At 46.6% G+C, this 17,567-nt stretch overlaps 2 protein-coding genes across 2 annotated transcripts in view; both read left to right on the forward strand.

Moving 5' to 3' along the window:
• The window catches only part of PPP1R36 (protein phosphatase 1 regulatory subunit 36), a gene marked incomplete at its 5' end in the record, with an annotated part of 78,932 nt that overhangs the window by 22,782 nt on the left and 38,583 nt on the right, over positions 1-17,567 (forward strand). The window lies entirely within an intron of this gene.
• Positions 1,087-3,615, forward strand: HSPA2 (heat shock protein family A (Hsp70) member 2). The gene has a single exon (XM_082192586.1). It carries the CDS (start codon positions 1,315-1,317, stop codon positions 3,217-3,219), a length of 1,905 nt encoding a protein of 634 aa, XP_082048712.1. The 5' UTR covers positions 1,087-1,314; the 3' UTR covers positions 3,220-3,615.

The following is a 17,567-nucleotide window of genomic DNA, read 5'->3' on the forward strand; positions in this document are numbered from 1 at the left end:
TTAAATAATAATCATAATAATCATAATTTGTTGCACTAGGATGACAAAACACTTTCATTCTGCACAATTGAAATAGATTCAGCTTATTGCATGTTATTGAATCCCTCCCTGGGGGAGAGAAGAATAAACTAAAATCTCTCTGAAGAAGTGTGCATGCACACGAAAGCTCATACCAAGAACTAACTTAGTTGGTCTTTAAGGTGCTACTGGAAGGAATTTTTTTATTTTGACTATGGCAGACCAACACGGCTACCTATCTACTACTAAAATCTCTCTGTTTGCTTTCTCTGTACTTTGCCTAGTGTGGGAAAACATACTTTATTATTTTTTGCTTGTTGCTTCTTCATTTTGGAAATTGAGAGGGGAAAAGAGATACCTCAGTTCAAGTGAATTATGGCACAGCCTTCCCCAACCTGCTGCCCTCTGTTTCGGACTACAATCCTCACCAAGTCAGCATGAGGGCACCAGGTTGACAAAAGGTATGTTATATTAGTCTCTCGAAAAAGGCTCCATTTTGAAAGTGCCAGTTAGTTATGACGTTTAAATGTGAGGTGAGGACAAATGCACTCTGGACGTGCTCAGAGACAGTCTTTTCTCCTGCTACAACTACAGCATTGGAAGGTGAGCCTGAACACGATGTTGGGGACTCAGGGTGACCTTATTTTTTTTCCTTTAAAGCAGCAACCCTTCCCTCAAATACTGCTTTTATTTCAGTTATTTTATCTCCCTCAGTCAACTGCCGCTTTCTCGTCATCCTGTTGCGTCATCGCTCCCCCCACCCCCCCGCCCCGCGCGCTCTTCGAATGTTCCCGACGCCGTTAGAAGCAAGTAGAAGGCGCTCGAGCTTCAAAGTTAAGCAGAAAGATGACGGAACTTTTTTTTCTGGTCTCGAGGCGCTGAGCTATTTTGCATAACGGCCGCCCAGAAGGCGTCTCCAAGAGCCAACCCGTTCGTCCCTCCGAGCCCCTATTGGTTGCCGGCGACATTAATCCTCTCCGTCCGATCTCGAGCCCTGTGGAAGCTTCTGGTTGGGACGAGCAGAGGCGGGAAGGAGGCATAGCGGAGCGATTGGTCAGAGGTCCGCGGTGTGCGTCACGATTGGCCGAGCGCATTCTGGCAGGTTCCAGAAGCGGGAGCGCCGCGGGTATAAAAACTGAGGCGAAGGCGACGGCAACGGCAGATCGCGCTTCAGAGACGAAGCGAGAGCGTTCGTTGTGAGAGAAGCGGCGGGCGAGATAAAGCTGAAACCGCTGCCGTGAGGGACTTTCCAGTCGGCGGAGCTTTCGAGAGGTACCTGACCGCGTTCCTGCAACCATGTCGGGCAAAGCGCCTGCCATAGGCATCGACTTGGGCACCACGTACTCCTGCGTGGGGGTCTTCCAGCATGGGAAGGTGGAGATCATCGCCAACGACCAGGGCAACCGCACCACGCCCAGCTATGTGGCCTTCACGGACACCGAGCGCCTCATTGGGGATGCAGCCAAGAACCAGGTGGCCATGAACCCCAACAACACCATCTTCGACGCCAAGCGCCTCATCGGCCGCAAATTCGACGACCCCACCGTGCAGTCCGACATGAAGCACTGGCCTTTCCGTGTGGTGAGCGAGGCAGGGAAGCCAAAGGTGCAGGTGGAGTACAAGGCGGAGATAAAGACCTTCTTCCCTGAGGAGATCTCCTCTATGGTGCTGACCAAGATGAAGGAGATAGCCGAGGCTTACCTGGGGCGCAAGGTCCAGAGCGCTGTCATCACGGTGCCTGCCTACTTCAACGACTCGCAGCGCCAAGCCACCAAGGACGCTGGCACCATCACGGGGCTCAACGTGCTGCGTATCATCAATGAGCCCACGGCAGCCGCTATTGCTTATGGCTTGGATAAGAAAGGCAGCGGCGCCGGCGAGAAGAACGTGCTGATCTTTGACCTGGGAGGTGGCACTTTTGACGTCTCCATCCTGACCATCGAAGACGGCATCTTTGAGGTGAAGTCTACCGCAGGCGATACTCACCTGGGCGGGGAGGACTTTGACAACCGCATGGTGAGCCACTTTGTGGAGGAGTTCAAGCGCAAGCACAAGCGGGACATCGCTGGCAACAAGCGGGCAGTCCGGCGGCTGCGCACAGCCTGCGAGAGAGCCAAGCGCACCCTCAGCTCCTCCACCCAGGCTTCGATTGAGATTGACTCGTTGTTTGATGGGATTGACTTCTACACGTCCATCACCCGTGCCCGCTTTGAGGAGCTCAATGCCGATCTTTTCCGTGGCACCCTTGAGCCTGTGGAGAAGGCCCTGCGTGATGCCAAGCTCGACAAAGGGCAGATCAATGAGATTGTGCTCGTCGGTGGCTCCACCCGCATCCCCAAGATCCAGAAACTGCTTCAGGACTTCTTTAACGGCAAAGAACTCAACAAAAGCATCAATCCTGATGAAGCTGTGGCCTATGGCGCTGCTGTGCAGGCTGCTATCCTGATGGGGGACAAGTCTGAGAATGTGCAGGACCTTCTGCTTCTTGATGTGGCACCGCTGTCGCTGGGTATCGAGACAGCTGGTGGTGTGATGACCGCCTTGATCAAACGCAACACAACTATTCCCACCAAGCAGACCCAGACCTTCACCACCTATTCAGACAACCAAAGCAGTGTGCTGGTGCAGGTGTATGAGGGCGAGCGGGCCATGACCAAGGACAATAATCTACTGGGCAAGTTTGACCTGACGGGTATCCCGCCAGCCCCCCGCGGTGTTCCTCAAATTGAGGTCACATTTGACATTGACGCAAACGGCATCCTCAATGTCACAGCGGTGGACAAGAGCACCGGCAAAGAGAACAAGATCACAATTACGAATGACAAGGGCCGCCTCAGCAAAGACGACATTGACCGTATGGTCCAGGAAGCAGAGCGTTACAAGGCAGAGGATGAGTCCAACCGGGAACGGGTGGTTTCCAAGAATGCCCTAGAGTCCTATGCGTACAACATCAAGCAGACGGTGGAAGATGACAAGCTGAAAGGCAAGATTAGTGAGCAGGACAAGCAGAGGGTCCTTGAGAAGTGTCAGGAAGTGATCAGCTGGCTCGACCGCAACCAGATGGCTGAGAAGGAAGAATTTGAGCACAAGCAGAAGGAGCTGGAGAAGCTTTGCAACCCCATCATTGCTAAACTGTACCAGGGTGCTGGAGGAGCTGCGGGGGCTCCAGGCGGTGGGCCCACCATTGAAGAGGTAGACTAAACTACCATAGACTGGACTATAAGAGCAATTGCCATCTTCTGCTCTTCCCTTTTTCTTCAGTCAGTGTCATTGCTGGAGGGATTTTCCTGTGGGTGTGTATGGGAGGAGGTTGTTAACTTGCTCTCTGCCAGGGAAAGAAAAGCCAGCTTAAAAGTTTGTTGCAGATAATGTTTGTCTTTGTATTCAGATATCCATGCTAGTCTGTAGATTTCTGTTTCTTTATGTTCACTGTTTTTTAAAGTATCCGCTTGAGCATTACAATTGAGGGAGAAACATTTCAAGAGAGCATGGAAAATGTTAAAACATATCCCAAAGAAAGGTTTTACCTTTTTTTGTAACTATTTGGTCTGGTTATTTTAAAATTTTGGTAATAAAAAGTTACTTGAAGCTTAACAATACCCTCCTTTTTCATTTTAAAAGTAAATGGTTTATGGGATAGAAGCGGTAGCAACTGTGGGTTTAACTTAAGTGCTCTGGTGGGGAAAATAGTTAAACACTTGCACTCCTGAAATGATTCTTGGGTTACAGGCAGAAGATTTTATTGGTGATCTGGCTTAGTCTGTTACTACTTGGTACAACTTTGCCACTTTCCTTGATTTAAAAAAAAACCCCAGACAGAAATGCAGTAGGTAAACCTTTCTATCACTGTATATATCTACTGGGACACAATTTACAAGTCACTTCTCAGTAATGCAGTTGTTAAAGGTACAGGAGCTGTTAGAAAAAGTGGCACCCAGTTAACTGCAGTTAAGTCTTGTTTTGATTATCTTTAAAACTAAAAATTATCACGGGGTTAAAGATTTTTGCACAATTGCCATCTGGTCTAATGTCATAAAACATAGATCCTTTCAACAGCTTAAGTGTTTTACTTCTGGCAGAGTCCAAAGCTAATTGGTTTCATACATCAGGGAAACTAAAGAGCCTTATTAAAAAGAATACTTAATAGAGGAGCTTTCCTTTATAATTAGCTTTACTATGTAATCAAACCAGCTCAGGAGCTGACAACAGCATAAAAACAGTTTGCTAACAGGGTGGAGCCAGATGCAAATGCTTTCATAAACTGGTTTTGGTATCTTATCTCTCTGAAGGGATGAAACAAATGGGGTCAGAACAGCAAAAAGAAAACCAAGCTGGGTAATATTAATCGTAAGAACTATTTTGGGGAGATCCTAGTTTCTCATGAAGTAATAACTTCCCAACTGCTGGTGGTGACCCTTGTAAAATATTTAACGTTAACAGCTTGTAATACTGCTTAGCTAGTGGAGCAGAAGAACTCTGTTGTGAGCTGATCTTGTCCACATATGGTGAAATCAAGGGCTGTAGCAAACTCGGGTTTAACTGATGTTATGGTAAAATTGACAAGGTCCTGTTGGGATGGTTTAACAGGAAGATTCTTGAATGAAAGACTAGGTGGCTGAATGTGGTTTCTATATCTGGAATGAAAAAAGGCCACTTCTCTAATAATAATAATAGTAATAGTAATTAATAAAAATTTTATTTATACCCCTCCCTCCCCAGCCAAGACCGGGCTCAGGGCAGCTAACAACCAATAATAAAAACAAGTTGATTAAAATACAATTTTAAAAAGATTAAAATACAACATTAAAACATTAGGATGCAGCCTCTTCACAGGAGGAGAAAGGAAAAAGAAAGAAGAAAGAGGGGGAGGGAATCAAACTGATTCTAAGTCAAAGGCCAGATGGAACAACTGTCTTGCAGGCCCTGTGGAAAGAAATCAGATCCCGTAAGGCCCTGGTCTCATGAGACAGAGTGTTCCACCAGGCCGGAGCCAGTGTTGAGAAGGCCCTGGCTCTGATTGAGGCTAATCTAACTTCCTTAGGGCCTGGGACCTCTAGGATGTTGCTATTTATGGACCTTAAGGTCCTCCGTGGGGCATACCAGGAGAGGCGGTCCCGTAGGTACGAGGGTCCTAGGCTGTGAAGGGCTTTAAAGGTCAAAACCAGCACCTTAAATCTGACCCTGTACTCCACCGGGAGCCAGTGCAGCTGGAAAAGCACTGGGTGAATATGCTCCCATGGCAGAGACCCTTTAAGGAGCCTCGCTGCAGCATTCTGCACCCGCTGGAGTTTCTGGGACAGCTTCAAGGACAGCCCTGCATAGAGCAAATTACAGTAGTCAAGCCCGGAGGTGACCATCGCATGGATCACTGTGGCCAGGTCGGGGCGGGAAAGGTAAGGGACCAACTGCTTGATGCGGCGAAGGTGGAAAAATGTCGCCTTGGCTGTTGCTGTAACCTGCGCCTCCATGGAAAGGGAGGCATCAAGGATTACACCCAAACTCTTAATGGAAGGCAATTGGCACTAAAATCATAATACTGGATAATAATACAGTTCAATCCAAGGATTCCCCAAACAGTCTGGATCCAGGAGCCTTGGTGAGTGACCTAGAAATGGAACTGAGTACAGTGTGGGTGGGTATGTGGGGAGGTAATATTTCTAACAACTAATCACAGCACAGCTAAAACTTAAATCTAGGTTACTACCTACATAGGTATTTTTCATTGTCCTATTGCATAGGTATTTCTACAGCCTAGTTACTGTTAGTGAAGCCTGTCTGAAGTGGAGAACATTTTCTAGCATATGCGAAGTCCTTAGTTTTGTTTTTCCTTTTCCTTATAGGGTTACCAGATAAAATAATGGGTGGGAGGATTCCCATACTTTTTAATTTAGGTATAGATGAGATTTTGGCAGGGGTGCCTTTTTCATGCTTTGCATGGCAAGTAGCACACCTACCAATGTTGCTTTTTTAATGTTTGATTTCCTTGAAAGAACCCACATAGATATCTGAGGGCCACAGAGGGGTCCAGCTGGGTCCATCGTAAGGCTGCATATACTGTATGTTCTGGAGTCCTCCAGATGTTGAGGACCACAGCTCACATCAGCCCCAGCTAGGATGGCTATATGATGCTTGGCTGATTGGGGCAGATCTGCTCATTAGCCTTCATGCCTCCTGTGTCATCATACAGCCATGTTGGCTGGGACTGATGGAAGGTGTAGTCCCAAACATCTGGAGGGATCCTGGTAGCCTGATTTTGAGGATTTCTGGTAAATCTAGGTGCCCCCCCCTACTGAGAGATTCTGGAACACAATAGATTCTCACACGCTACTATGAACTGATCAATTAAGTTCACTGGAGGATAGTTGCCTTTACTTGCTCCCCTGCCCAGCCTCCTTTTTTCCTGTCGATCCAGATTAAACTAGTGTAAGAAGCCATCTTTCTTTATTAACAGCCTACATGAAGCAGAAAGGAACGGCATTCACATTTAAAGCACAAATCCTTCCGCAAAGAACCCTGGGAAATGTAGTTTACCCCCACATCTACAATTCCCAGCACCTTAACCAACTACAGTTCCCAGCATTCTTGGGAGTGGGGAGCCATGAGCTATAGTGTGTACACAGTTGCAGTTTATTATTGCTAAGCTAGACCTGAAAGGCTTCAGCAAGATGACTGTTCTCTGTTGTTCTGATCAGTATCGGAAGAATCTTTAGGACCTCCATACAAGGCTACAGAGTTGAACATATATTGCAAGTAGTCTGTGTTTATATTTATACCCTGATTTCAACTAAGATTGGCTCCCAACGTGTCTTAGAATTAAAATCTCCAGAAAGTTACAATAAAATTAGGGGCATGTTGGTAAGGAGAGGCAGCCTCTTCTGGCATTTGGTGAAACTTTTCAGATTCTAGGCTTTACAGAGGGCTAGACTAAACCTTGTCCTGTGGACTTTAGTGGGATTGACTCCCTTAATCAGGCTCTTGCAGCTTCCGAAGGTGGTAAAAGATTTCATACCCTCGCTGGAAGAGAAATGCTTGACACACCCATTGGGATGAGAATAGACAGGCTTGATGTTGCTTGCTCTTTTCAAGCGTTATCGTGGAAGGAGTTTCTGTTTACATGACAGTAAAGGCATCAAGAAAACCTATGAAAGTGGGGTGGAGGTGGAGGAGAAAGAATGGAAATTGGATTTTGGTTATCAGAAATTGGAACTGAAGTCAGCAGAGACCTTTTAGGAGAGCGAGGAACATTAATCCAGCCGTACTAAAATAATCTTTACTGCCTCCACTTCTTCTGGGCTCAATTCAAAGCTCTACTTTTGTCCTCGAAAGCCTTAAATTGATGTGGCTATGCTGTGGCCCTCCCAGATGTTGAACTACAACTCCCGTCATGGCCAGCCAGCATGCCCAGTGGTCGGGTTTAATGGCAGTTGTAGTTGAAGAAGAACAAGAAAATAACTTTGTGTCCCCTTTTCCAGCTTGTGAAAAAACACAACCCGAAGCAGCCATGTTTCACTTTGTTAGTGGTGCAGGAAATCTAGGTATGTAGACAGGGCCCTAGCTCAGTGGTTAAGAGTATCTTCCTTGCATGCTGTGAAGGTTCAGGGTTCAATCCTTGGCATCTCCAATTAATGCTGGGAGAGACTCCTTGCCTGAAAGCCGAGACAGCCGCTGCCAGTCACCGTAGACCACACTAAGGTAGATGGGCTCCATATAAAGCAGATTCCTATGTTCTTAGAATGAGTAATAGAATTTTAGAGTTGGAAGGGACCCCAAGGGTCATCTAGTCCAACCCCCTGCAAGGCAGGAATCTCAGCTAAAGCTAGAGATGACCATAACAGATGACCATTCAACCTCTGTTTAAAATCCTCCAAGGAAGGAGAGTCCACCACCTCTCGTGGGAGTCCGTTCCACTGCCAAACGGCTCTTACTGTCAGACAGTTTTTCCAAATCTTTAGTCGGAATCTCATTTCTTTCAACTTGAAGCCATTGGTTGGAGTCCTACCCTCCTGAGCAGGAGAAGACAAGCATTCTCCCTCGTCCACGTGACAGCCCTTGAGATATTTGAAGATGGATATCCTATCTGCTCTCAGTCTCCTCTTTTCCAGGGTAAACCTACCCAGCTTCTTCAACTGTTCCTCATAAGGCTTAGTTTCCAGACCCTTGATCATATTGGTTGCCCTCCTCTGCACATGTTCCAGCTTGTCAACATCCTTCTTAAATTGTGGTGCCCAGAATTGGACACAGTATTCCAGGTGTGGTCTGACTAAGGCAGAATGGAGTGGTACTATTACTTCCCTTGTTCTGGACACTTGACTTCTGTTGATGCAGCCTAGAATAGAATTCACTTTTTTTGCTGCTGCATCATACTGTGGACTCATGTTAAGCTTGTGGTACACCAAGACCCATCCTATATCTGTGCATCTTGTTCTTCCTGCGTAAGTGCAGAACCTTACATTTGTCCTTATTGAAATTCATTTTATTAGCTTGCACCCAGTTCTCCAATCTGTTAAGCTCATTTTGAATTATGATTCTGTCTTCTGCAACATTAGGTGCCCCTCCCAGTCTGGTGTCATCTGCAAATTCAATGAGCATCCCCTCAATTCCTTCATCCAAGTCATTTATAAAGACATTGAACAACAATGGGCCCAGGGCAATTCTCCTCTTAAATCTCATTTAAACTCAAAGTTCGTTTTGAGCAAGCAGTGATACAGTTTGCTGCCTTCAACTCCAACAGAAGCTAGCTGGGCTGGCCCTTGGGTCATATTGACGCTATGTGTATAAAGCACATGCTTCTTCCTAAAGAATATTGGGAGCTATAGTTTACCCAGAGCTCAAACTACAGTGCCCAGTATTCCTTGGGGTGGAAACCATGTTTTAAATGGGCTTTAAATAGATCTTCCACTGGGGGGGGGGGTGGGACTGGTTGCATGGAGCACAGAGCTCCGCCAGCTCCAAGTCCCTTAGCAGCTGTCACCTGAGATCTCTGTCAGAAGGTAGGGCCAGCTCTGCAAATACCCAATTTGACTAAAGCAACCGTCAGGCAGCATTTAAACAAATTCTTGTGTCGTTTGGCTTAGTGCACAGTTCCTTTTCCTGACATGCTTGTTCTGTGCCATAATGTAGTCTGGATTTTGTAGGTCAACCCTATAGTAAAGCAAGCAAGTGGACCACCCTGGTCAGAACTGTCATATGGCGAACTTCTCCCAAATCTAGATTTTTAAAAAATGCTTCAGTCTTTTGGATCGATAGGCACAACTTCTACAGGAGTTGAATTTGCAAGATCTGAACGCAACCCCGAGGGCGATGGGAGTGTTTGGGCGTGGTTGCCATTCTGCAGGTGATGCTCTGCATTTAGCCCAGCAGACGGCTGCAATGGAGGGGAACGTGGGCACAATGCATCCCAGATGGTATTTCCTCCCTCTTTGATGTTCCTTATGAAATAAAAACTTGAAAGTTGGCTAGAAAACGCTCTGGAATTAAAGAGGGCAATCTACTAGGGACATCTTCTGAAGCAATTGTTCCAGGCCTTTGAGCAATTCTCATGAATGTTTCCACGGAGCTTATGCTGGAGACTGTCCTGGTGAAATTGTGCCCTTGAGTCAGAAATAAATGAATTGCTTTACCTTCATGGCTACCTTTGACAGTCTGCAAAGAAGATTTCTGGGAGCAAAGTGGCACACAGGGAAAAGAGAAGGAGCGACCGTTTAGTTGGAGAGGAAGATTCTCCCCAAAACAGACAGAATATTATTGGGGAGCTGCTCATTCTCTACCCTGATAAAACAGGCATTATCAGATTTGAAGGAAACTTTCCAGCCAGGTGAAAACACTCAGGGAGATCTGGGGAGGGAACATGGCCTGGGAAAAGTCCCACAGGTCAGGTTGAAAGGCCTGAAGGGCAACATTCTGTTGGGGGACCACATGCTCTCCATCCCTGGTTTATAGCTATATAAAAGCAGACCTGTAAATAAGCCCACAAAAGTTACAATCTCTGTGCATCCTCTGCGGACAGCAAGGAGGCACAGACTGCTAGCCTCTTAGCAGACTAATAAAAAGGAAAAAAAGGAAAGGAAGTTCTGTGTGCAATGCAAACTGTTAGAGAAGCAATAGGACAATCTGCTCCTCTGTCAAAAGCCTGCAGCGTTTCTGTGATGGTTGTGGAGAAAGAGACTTTCCTTTATTGGTGGCTTATCACCAAGTTGGTCTAGGAAGGTTGGAGTCATCCATTCCTCTGCCTCCAGCCTGCTTATTTGCTGCAGAGTATACCCGGGTGCCTATGGTTGTTAAATACGAAGCTGATATAAAAGCAACAGCAATATATATAATAATAAAATAATAATTTATTATTTATACCCCACCCATCTGGCTGGGCTTCCCCAGCCACTCTGGGTGGCTTCCAACAAAAGATTAAAATACAGTAATGCATCAAACATTAAAAGCTTCCCTAAACAGGGCTGCCTTCAGATGTCTTCTAAAAGTCTGGTAGTTGTTGTTCTCTTTGACATCTGGTGGGAGGGCGTTCCACAGGGAGGGCGCCACTACCGAGAAGGCCTTCTGCCTGGTTCCCTGTAACTTGGCTTCTCACAGTGAGGGAACTGCCAGAAGGCCCTCAGCGCTGGACCTCAGTGTCCGGGCAGAACGATGGGGGTGGAGACGCTCTTTCAGGTATACTGGGCTGAGGCCGTTTAGGGCTTTAAAGGTCAGCACCAACACTTTGAATTGTGCTCAGAAATGTCCTGGGAGCCAGTGTAGGTCTTTCAAGACCGGTGTTATGGGGAAGGGACATAACTCAGTGGCAGAGCATCTGTTTTGCATGCAGAAAGACCTGGGTTTAATCCTGGCATTTCCAAGTAGGGCTGGAAATAACAGAATCATAGAACTGTATAATTGGAAGGTACCATGAAGACCATCTAGTCCAAACTTCTGCAATGCATGTTCCCTGTCTGAAACCCTGGAGAACTGCTGATTGTAGACTATTATTGAACCAGATGTCCCAATGGTCTGAGTCAGCACAAGGCAGCTTCCTATTATCCTATCATAAAGGTAGGCAACAAGAGCGCCATAGATTTTTTTGAAAGTCTGACTTCTTTTGTCTTTGGCTGTGTACACACTCTTATTTGCTCTGCATCCCATGTCCCGTCCCCACCCCCCTTCTGGTTTGTGAAGCTGTATACACATAGCATTGGCCACAATCTCCATCTACCCTGCAGTTTCTTGAAGAATGCTGTATTTTGATGCATTTCCCTCAAAACCAGCTTCGATCCGATTTGAAAACTTAAGCTACATGAAAGCATCCATGCCACCTCTCCGCCTACTGGCGCAGACCAATGTTGGGCAACTTGGAAACATGTGCAGCTTGACTGATATGCACAGTGATGAGCATGCCATTTGAAATGCAGCAAAAATAAATAAATACTTCCAGCAAAGCACCTCGCTGCATTTAAGCCAGTAATATACACACAGCCTTTGTCTTCAAATACAATGGGTGTGGATCCTGTGATTAGCGTTTTCCACAAGAACCTGGGAGTACTGGAATCGAACGCCAGCTAAACTGTATTGTCTCTCTGTGCTCTTGAGCAATTTGCTTTCTCTCGGCCATTTGGCTTTTCATCTGCCAAATGGGCCTTTTTAATAATGCACAGGGACATTAAAGCGGATGAATCAGGATGCCTGTGACCCAAAACGCTATATGAATGATGAGTGGAGATGATTCTGCAAAATGCTGGAGCAGAAAGCCAAATTGTGTATACGGTGCTAAGAAATCTGTCTGCCCTTAATGTTGTTTTCTCCTTGTGGCGTGTTCACAATCAAAGGTTAGCAGCTAGAACAACCGCAGCATGCATTCCCAGCAGCATCAAAATAGTTGGCACCACCTTAAATTAACAAATAAAAATAAAAAGAGGAGCAGAGAGGGGTAGGGAGCCTTTTATTACTGTGAGCAGCTGGCTATTCAGGTTTTTAAAAGTTACATTCCCTTCCCATAAGTGGCACTCCATGCTAATTGAAACTTTCTCTTACTGAAGGCTTTAATGTAGAGCCAGAGTTGCTGCTGGCCATGAACTTCAGCCAGAATAGCTCTGTGCAGCCCTAGCTGTGGCTTTGGCATGGCGGAGGGTAGCCGCTTTCAACACATGAAGCAGTACAATTATGGACCAACTTGTGTGTTCAGTAGCAAACACAGATCTGGAAACTCTGGCCACTCCTCGGCTTCAAAATAACCGTGGGGTGGGTGGTTGGGTGATTATTTTTGAAGAGGAGAAGCAGCATGTGTGGAAGGGGCTTATGCCTTCCCCCTCCCCATCACTTTTCCACGGGAACTTATGCAGTATAGTACATGCATTGAGGAAACCCAGTTTAGGAAAGTAAACAGCAGAGTTTTTTGGGGGGAGGGGGAGGCAGGGGATCAGGTTAGGGAGAAGGGTTAAGCACATACCCTCCTCTCCCCACATTGTAATGGAGAAGAAACAGTTGGGGCTGTAACCTCAGGCTACAGACGCTTTGGGTTGCGCAATTTCGGGTTGCGCACCACGCCGAACCTGGAAGTACCGGGACAGGTTACTTGCGGGTTTCGGTGCTTTGCACATGCACAGAAGCGCTGAATTGCAACCCACGAGTGCGCAGATGTGGCGCTGCGGGTTGCGAACGTGCTTTCCACATGGATCACATTTGCAAACCGAGCGTCCATGGTAATTTCATTATTTGTCACTCTGGGTGGCTTCCAGAACATATAGAACTATAGTAAAACGTCAAACTTTAAAAGCTTTCCTATACAGGGCTGTCTTCGGATGTCTGCTCTCCTTGACATCTGATGGGAGGCCATTCCACACAAGAGGGTGCAACTGCTGAGAAAGCTCTTCTGCTTGGTTCCCTGTAACCTCACTTCTCTCAGGCAGAGCACCACCAGGAGGCCCTCAGAGTTGGACTTCAGTGTTTGGGCTGAATGACGGGGATGGAGACGCTCTTTCAGGTATACAGGGCCGGTGGCCATTTAGAGCTTTAAAGGTCAGTACCAACATTTTGAATTGTGCTCAGAAGCTTCCAAAATGGGTGGGGAATCTGTGGCCCTCGGATGTTCCTGGCCTCCAGTTCCCATCGCTCCTGACTGCTGACCATGCTGGCAGGCCGGAGATTCCCCACCACTGATCTAAGAGCAAAGAGAAGATGTTTCTTACTTCGGAGGTGGTGTGTGTGCCCTTACGCAAATTAGCTGGTTAAAGCTCATACAGTGGATTGGCTTTCTTTAATCAGGCGACTGGCGTAATAATTTGTCACTGAAGGCACCTGGGCGTGCAGAAACCAGCTTCCTTTTCAAAGGTAAAACTCACACTCGTTGCTCCACCCTAAATTGGCAAGCAATCCGTACAATGTTGCCCAGAAAGTTCGTTTCCCTTCTCTACTATGCGGATGTGGTTAATCATGTGTAATACTGTACAATGTATGAGAAGAAAAGAGCATTGCACGGGGGCCAAAAAGTAACTGGCACCCCCAGGATTAGCTTCATTAACAAGGATTCATTTAATCCTGTTTTTTTCCCCTTCCAATCATTCTACCTGCCAAGCCTTTCTCTGTTCTTCCTGCCAAAAAAATGCTACCCCTAACACACACACACACACCTCGAACACCAACAACACCTGATGGCAGAGGATGAGCTGGGTCAAATGGAAAAGTACAGAAGAGCAGATCAGGGTGAGTTTAATGTTCTTGGTTTCTGTCCCCGAGGCAAGGAACTGCTTATTGAGAACAGGAAGGGAACATTTGGCAGGTAAGCGGCCAATACAGAAATAAACAGAATGGCAGCTGCTGTGCAGGGAACGAATTCAGCGCTGCATAGTCAAGTGCAAAGGTAGTTGTGCCGTAATAATTCCCTAGGAAACCAGAGCTGACATCCACAGACTTTTCGAGGGCCAAGACCTGAAGGCATTTGCATTTTATTTCGGTCTTCCTCCGTGGAATGCAAGGCATTCCCCAGACACAATGCTTTTGCGGGGAGAGTTTAAGGCTTATTAGTTTAAATAAAAGCTATGATATACAGGATTATGTAACACATGTTTATTTAACACAAACCTTTCAGGTCTGTAACTAAGAAACACTGTTCTTTTTTCTGAGGTATATGGACACTGCATATTTGAGTCCAAAAACCTAGGGTGCAAATCATAACAAGTAAAGCCATCAGCCACATACCCTCTGATGTTTCTCCAATGAAAATAGGAACGTCCTATTCAACACCACCACCAACAACAACGATAATGATTTAACTCTTAATAACCTGCCCACCTGACTGGGTTGCCCCAGCCACTTTGGGTGGATTCCAGCACATATAAAATCATAATAAAACATTAAACATTTAAAAACTTCCCTATACAGGGCTGCCTTCAGATGTCTTCTAAAGGCTGTATAGTTGCTTATCTCCTTAGCTTGGGGGTCACATAACTCCATACCCTCCAACATTTCTCCAATGAAAATAGGGACGTCCTAAGGAAAAGCGGGACATTGCGAGATCAAATCAGGAATTGGGATGGCTTCTGTAAATCCAGGATTGTGCCTGGAAAATAGGGACATTTGGAAGATCTGCACCCAATTAAAAAAATATTATTTAATTGAGCATGAGCGTTTCAGTCAGCTAACTGATGCAGCTGCATAAATTTGCATATGAAAGGGGGGAAGTAGGGATGCATTGTTTTGTATTTAAATGATGTGTCCCAGTAGATCTTGCCTCAAAAGAGGCATTCCTCTTCTGAGGTAACACTTGCAACCTGCAGTTATTATCAGGAAGGAAATTAAATCTGTTGATTTAATTGAGGGCACCTTTTTAGTTCATCGATACAGTATGTTTTAAAAGTGGTTTATCTAACTCGTTCTTCTTCAGTTGCTGAGTTGGGAGTCAGACTGACTGCTGGGTCAGAGACTGATCAAAGGTGATTTGCAACAGCAGAATTAGCACCATGCATACATATGGTAAAAAATAATGATTAAGAAACAGGTCTCCAAATGCATGTTTGGGTTAAACAGTGGGGGCCTGGGTCTGAAAAGGTTGGAGGCTTTTGATAACTGAATAGCCAGACTTAATAAGCACATGCTGATGACAGAAGCATTTATCTTCACTGTGCCTCTTTCTTTTTACCCTGTTTTTGATACTGCTTTTGAAGCGCTGCCTCGCCGCAACTCCAAAACCTTGTTTGTTTCCAAATCTGCTTCTCTTCTTGTTCTTGATAAATATGCGGCATTGCTGCCAAGGCTCCAGAATATCCTTGGCAGCCCACAATAGCAACTGCAAACACAACATACAGTGTGCTGTTGTTTAAAAAAGGTCACAGGGCGCAGGCAGAGAAGTAAGCCGAGCTCAGAGCCGGCATTGCACAGGGACCTGAGCGACCATCAGCAAGCTCTTTCAGCAGGGACGCACGATTTAATGAAAGGAATTGGGGAGGATTTAGGTGTGCGAATGGGTGGAAACGTAAGGTGACACCCTCTTCTTGGGCATGAGTCAAAGTCATTTGGATGCCATGTTTGCAGTCTGCTCCACTCTCCCAGTGCAAGCCTGTGTGTGTGTGCATCAATGCATAACAGCCAAAACCTAAGTGCAGGTAGTTTAATACATTTAAAGTTAAATACATATTAAACACGAACTAAATCTGATTTTGTAAAACTGCTGCCAGGTTGGCACTACCTGCGGCAAGGCCTTTTGGGCAGTGGCTCAACTGCAGAAAACTCCCCCTGCCAAGGAGCATTACAGTGGTACCTCGGGTTAAGTACTTAATTCATTCCGGAGGTCCGTTCTTAACCTGAAACTGTTCTTAACCTGAAGCACCACTTTAGCTAATGGGGCCTCCTGCCGCCGCGGCACCGCAGGAGCCCGATTTCTGTTCTTATCCTGAAGCAAAGTTCTTAACCTGAAGCACTATTTCTGGGTTAGCGGAGTGTGTAACCTGAAGCGCATGTAACCTGAAGCGTATGTAACCCGAGGTGCCACTGTATTAACATTCAGGGACTTAAAAAAACAACTACCACATTCCAGTTCACCCAGGCATTTGACGGCTGAAAAGATCATTGATCCTGGCAACCTTGAAATCATGGTGTGGATATATGATTGTTTTTAGCTGCTCACAGTGTTAAAACATTTTTTATAAATTATTTTTCAGTGGTGCTGCTTTGCTGCTTGACAGCCTCGGCTCCTTTGGGGAGGGAGGGTGGTACTGAAATTTAAACGCGTAAAATAAAACAGATAGATAAATATCACACACATATATATGTGTGTGAGAGAAAAATGAGCGCAGGCAGTTCACTCAGAAAGCAAGCAATCCTGCTCAGAAGTAGCACCTATTTCTGAAACCAGTCAGTGTGTCGGACGGGCTGTTTTAAAGGAAAGCCGCCTGCGACACGAAATGCGGGCGTCCTGTTCACACGTATCTGGGAAGGGGGTTCACAATTGGGATAATTTCTGAGGACGCCCCTTGGTTAGAAAAAGAGAGCCAAAAGCCACCGCACAGACAGACTAAAAAAAAAAAAGGGAAGGCCTGCCGCGTTGCATGATGGGACTTGTAGTCTCCAGGCGGGAGAGCCGACCCTTCTATTCAAGATGGAAAGAGTGACAGAGAGCTGTTGCCAGGATACTCTTTCAGTAAACAAAGTGTCGCCATGTCTCAGCTACAGTTCCTGGAGCTGCCCAAGGGACATATAGTGACTGTAAGTACCGTATTTTTCGCTCTATAACACACACCCGACCATAACACGCACATAGTTTTTAGAGGAGGAAAAGACGAAAAAAAATATTCTAAATGAAACAGCGGATGTATGATTTTTGTGGTTCATGCTGTGGCCACAGACATGTGATCTGACAGTGAGGTAGCCCAATGCAAAAATCCTGAGGATCCATGTGGATCCATGCTTTGTAACCACGTTTTTGCACCACTGCAGCCCCAGGCAACAGTGGGTGCATGATTTTTGGGGGGCAGGCTGTAGCCATGGACATGCTATGTGATCTGATGGTGAATTTGGGGTGACCCAGTGCAAAAATCCTGAGGATCTATGTGGATCCGTGCTTTGTAACCAGGCTCTCTGTCCCTCTCTTCTCCCCACTCAGTGGCTCTTCTCCCGCTTTGCTGTTTCAAAGCGAGCCACGGAGGAGGGAAGGAAAGGGAACCATGGATCCTCTGCTCACGACTGCAGCAGATCTCCCCCCCCGCCACCCGTAGGCATTCCCTCCATAACACGCACAGACATTTCCCCTTACTGTACTTTCTAGGAGGAAAAAAGTGAGTGTTATGGAGATCGCTTCTCCCCACCGCCCCTTGCTTCAAAAGAGGTCCGGGGGCAGCGGGAAGCGCTTCCCGCTGCCCCCGGACCTCTTTTGAAGCAAGCGGTTGCGGGGAGATCGGTTCTCTCCGCAGCCGCTTGCTTCAAAAGAGGTCCCGGACCTCTTTTGAAGCAAGCGGTTGCGGGGAGATCGGTTCTGCCCCACCGCCGGGCTTCGTAGCGCTGCTGCGAAGCCGGGCGGGGGGGCGGGAACACCTGCCCCAGCCACCCCGCTTCAGAACGGTGCTCCGAAGCGGGGTGGG

The sequence above is a fragment of the Podarcis vaucheri genome, assembly GCF_965113315.1.
Source record: "Podarcis vaucheri genome assembly, chromosome: 1".
In the NCBI taxonomy this organism is placed as follows: domain Eukaryota; kingdom Metazoa; phylum Chordata; class Lepidosauria; order Squamata; family Lacertidae; genus Podarcis; species Podarcis vaucheri.

Bases quoted from the DNA above. Each gene is read 5' to 3' on its own strand.
- HSPA2 (XM_082192586.1), top strand. From the start codon at position 1,315: ATGTCGGGCAAAGCGCCTGCCATAGGCATCGACTTGGGCACCACGTAC.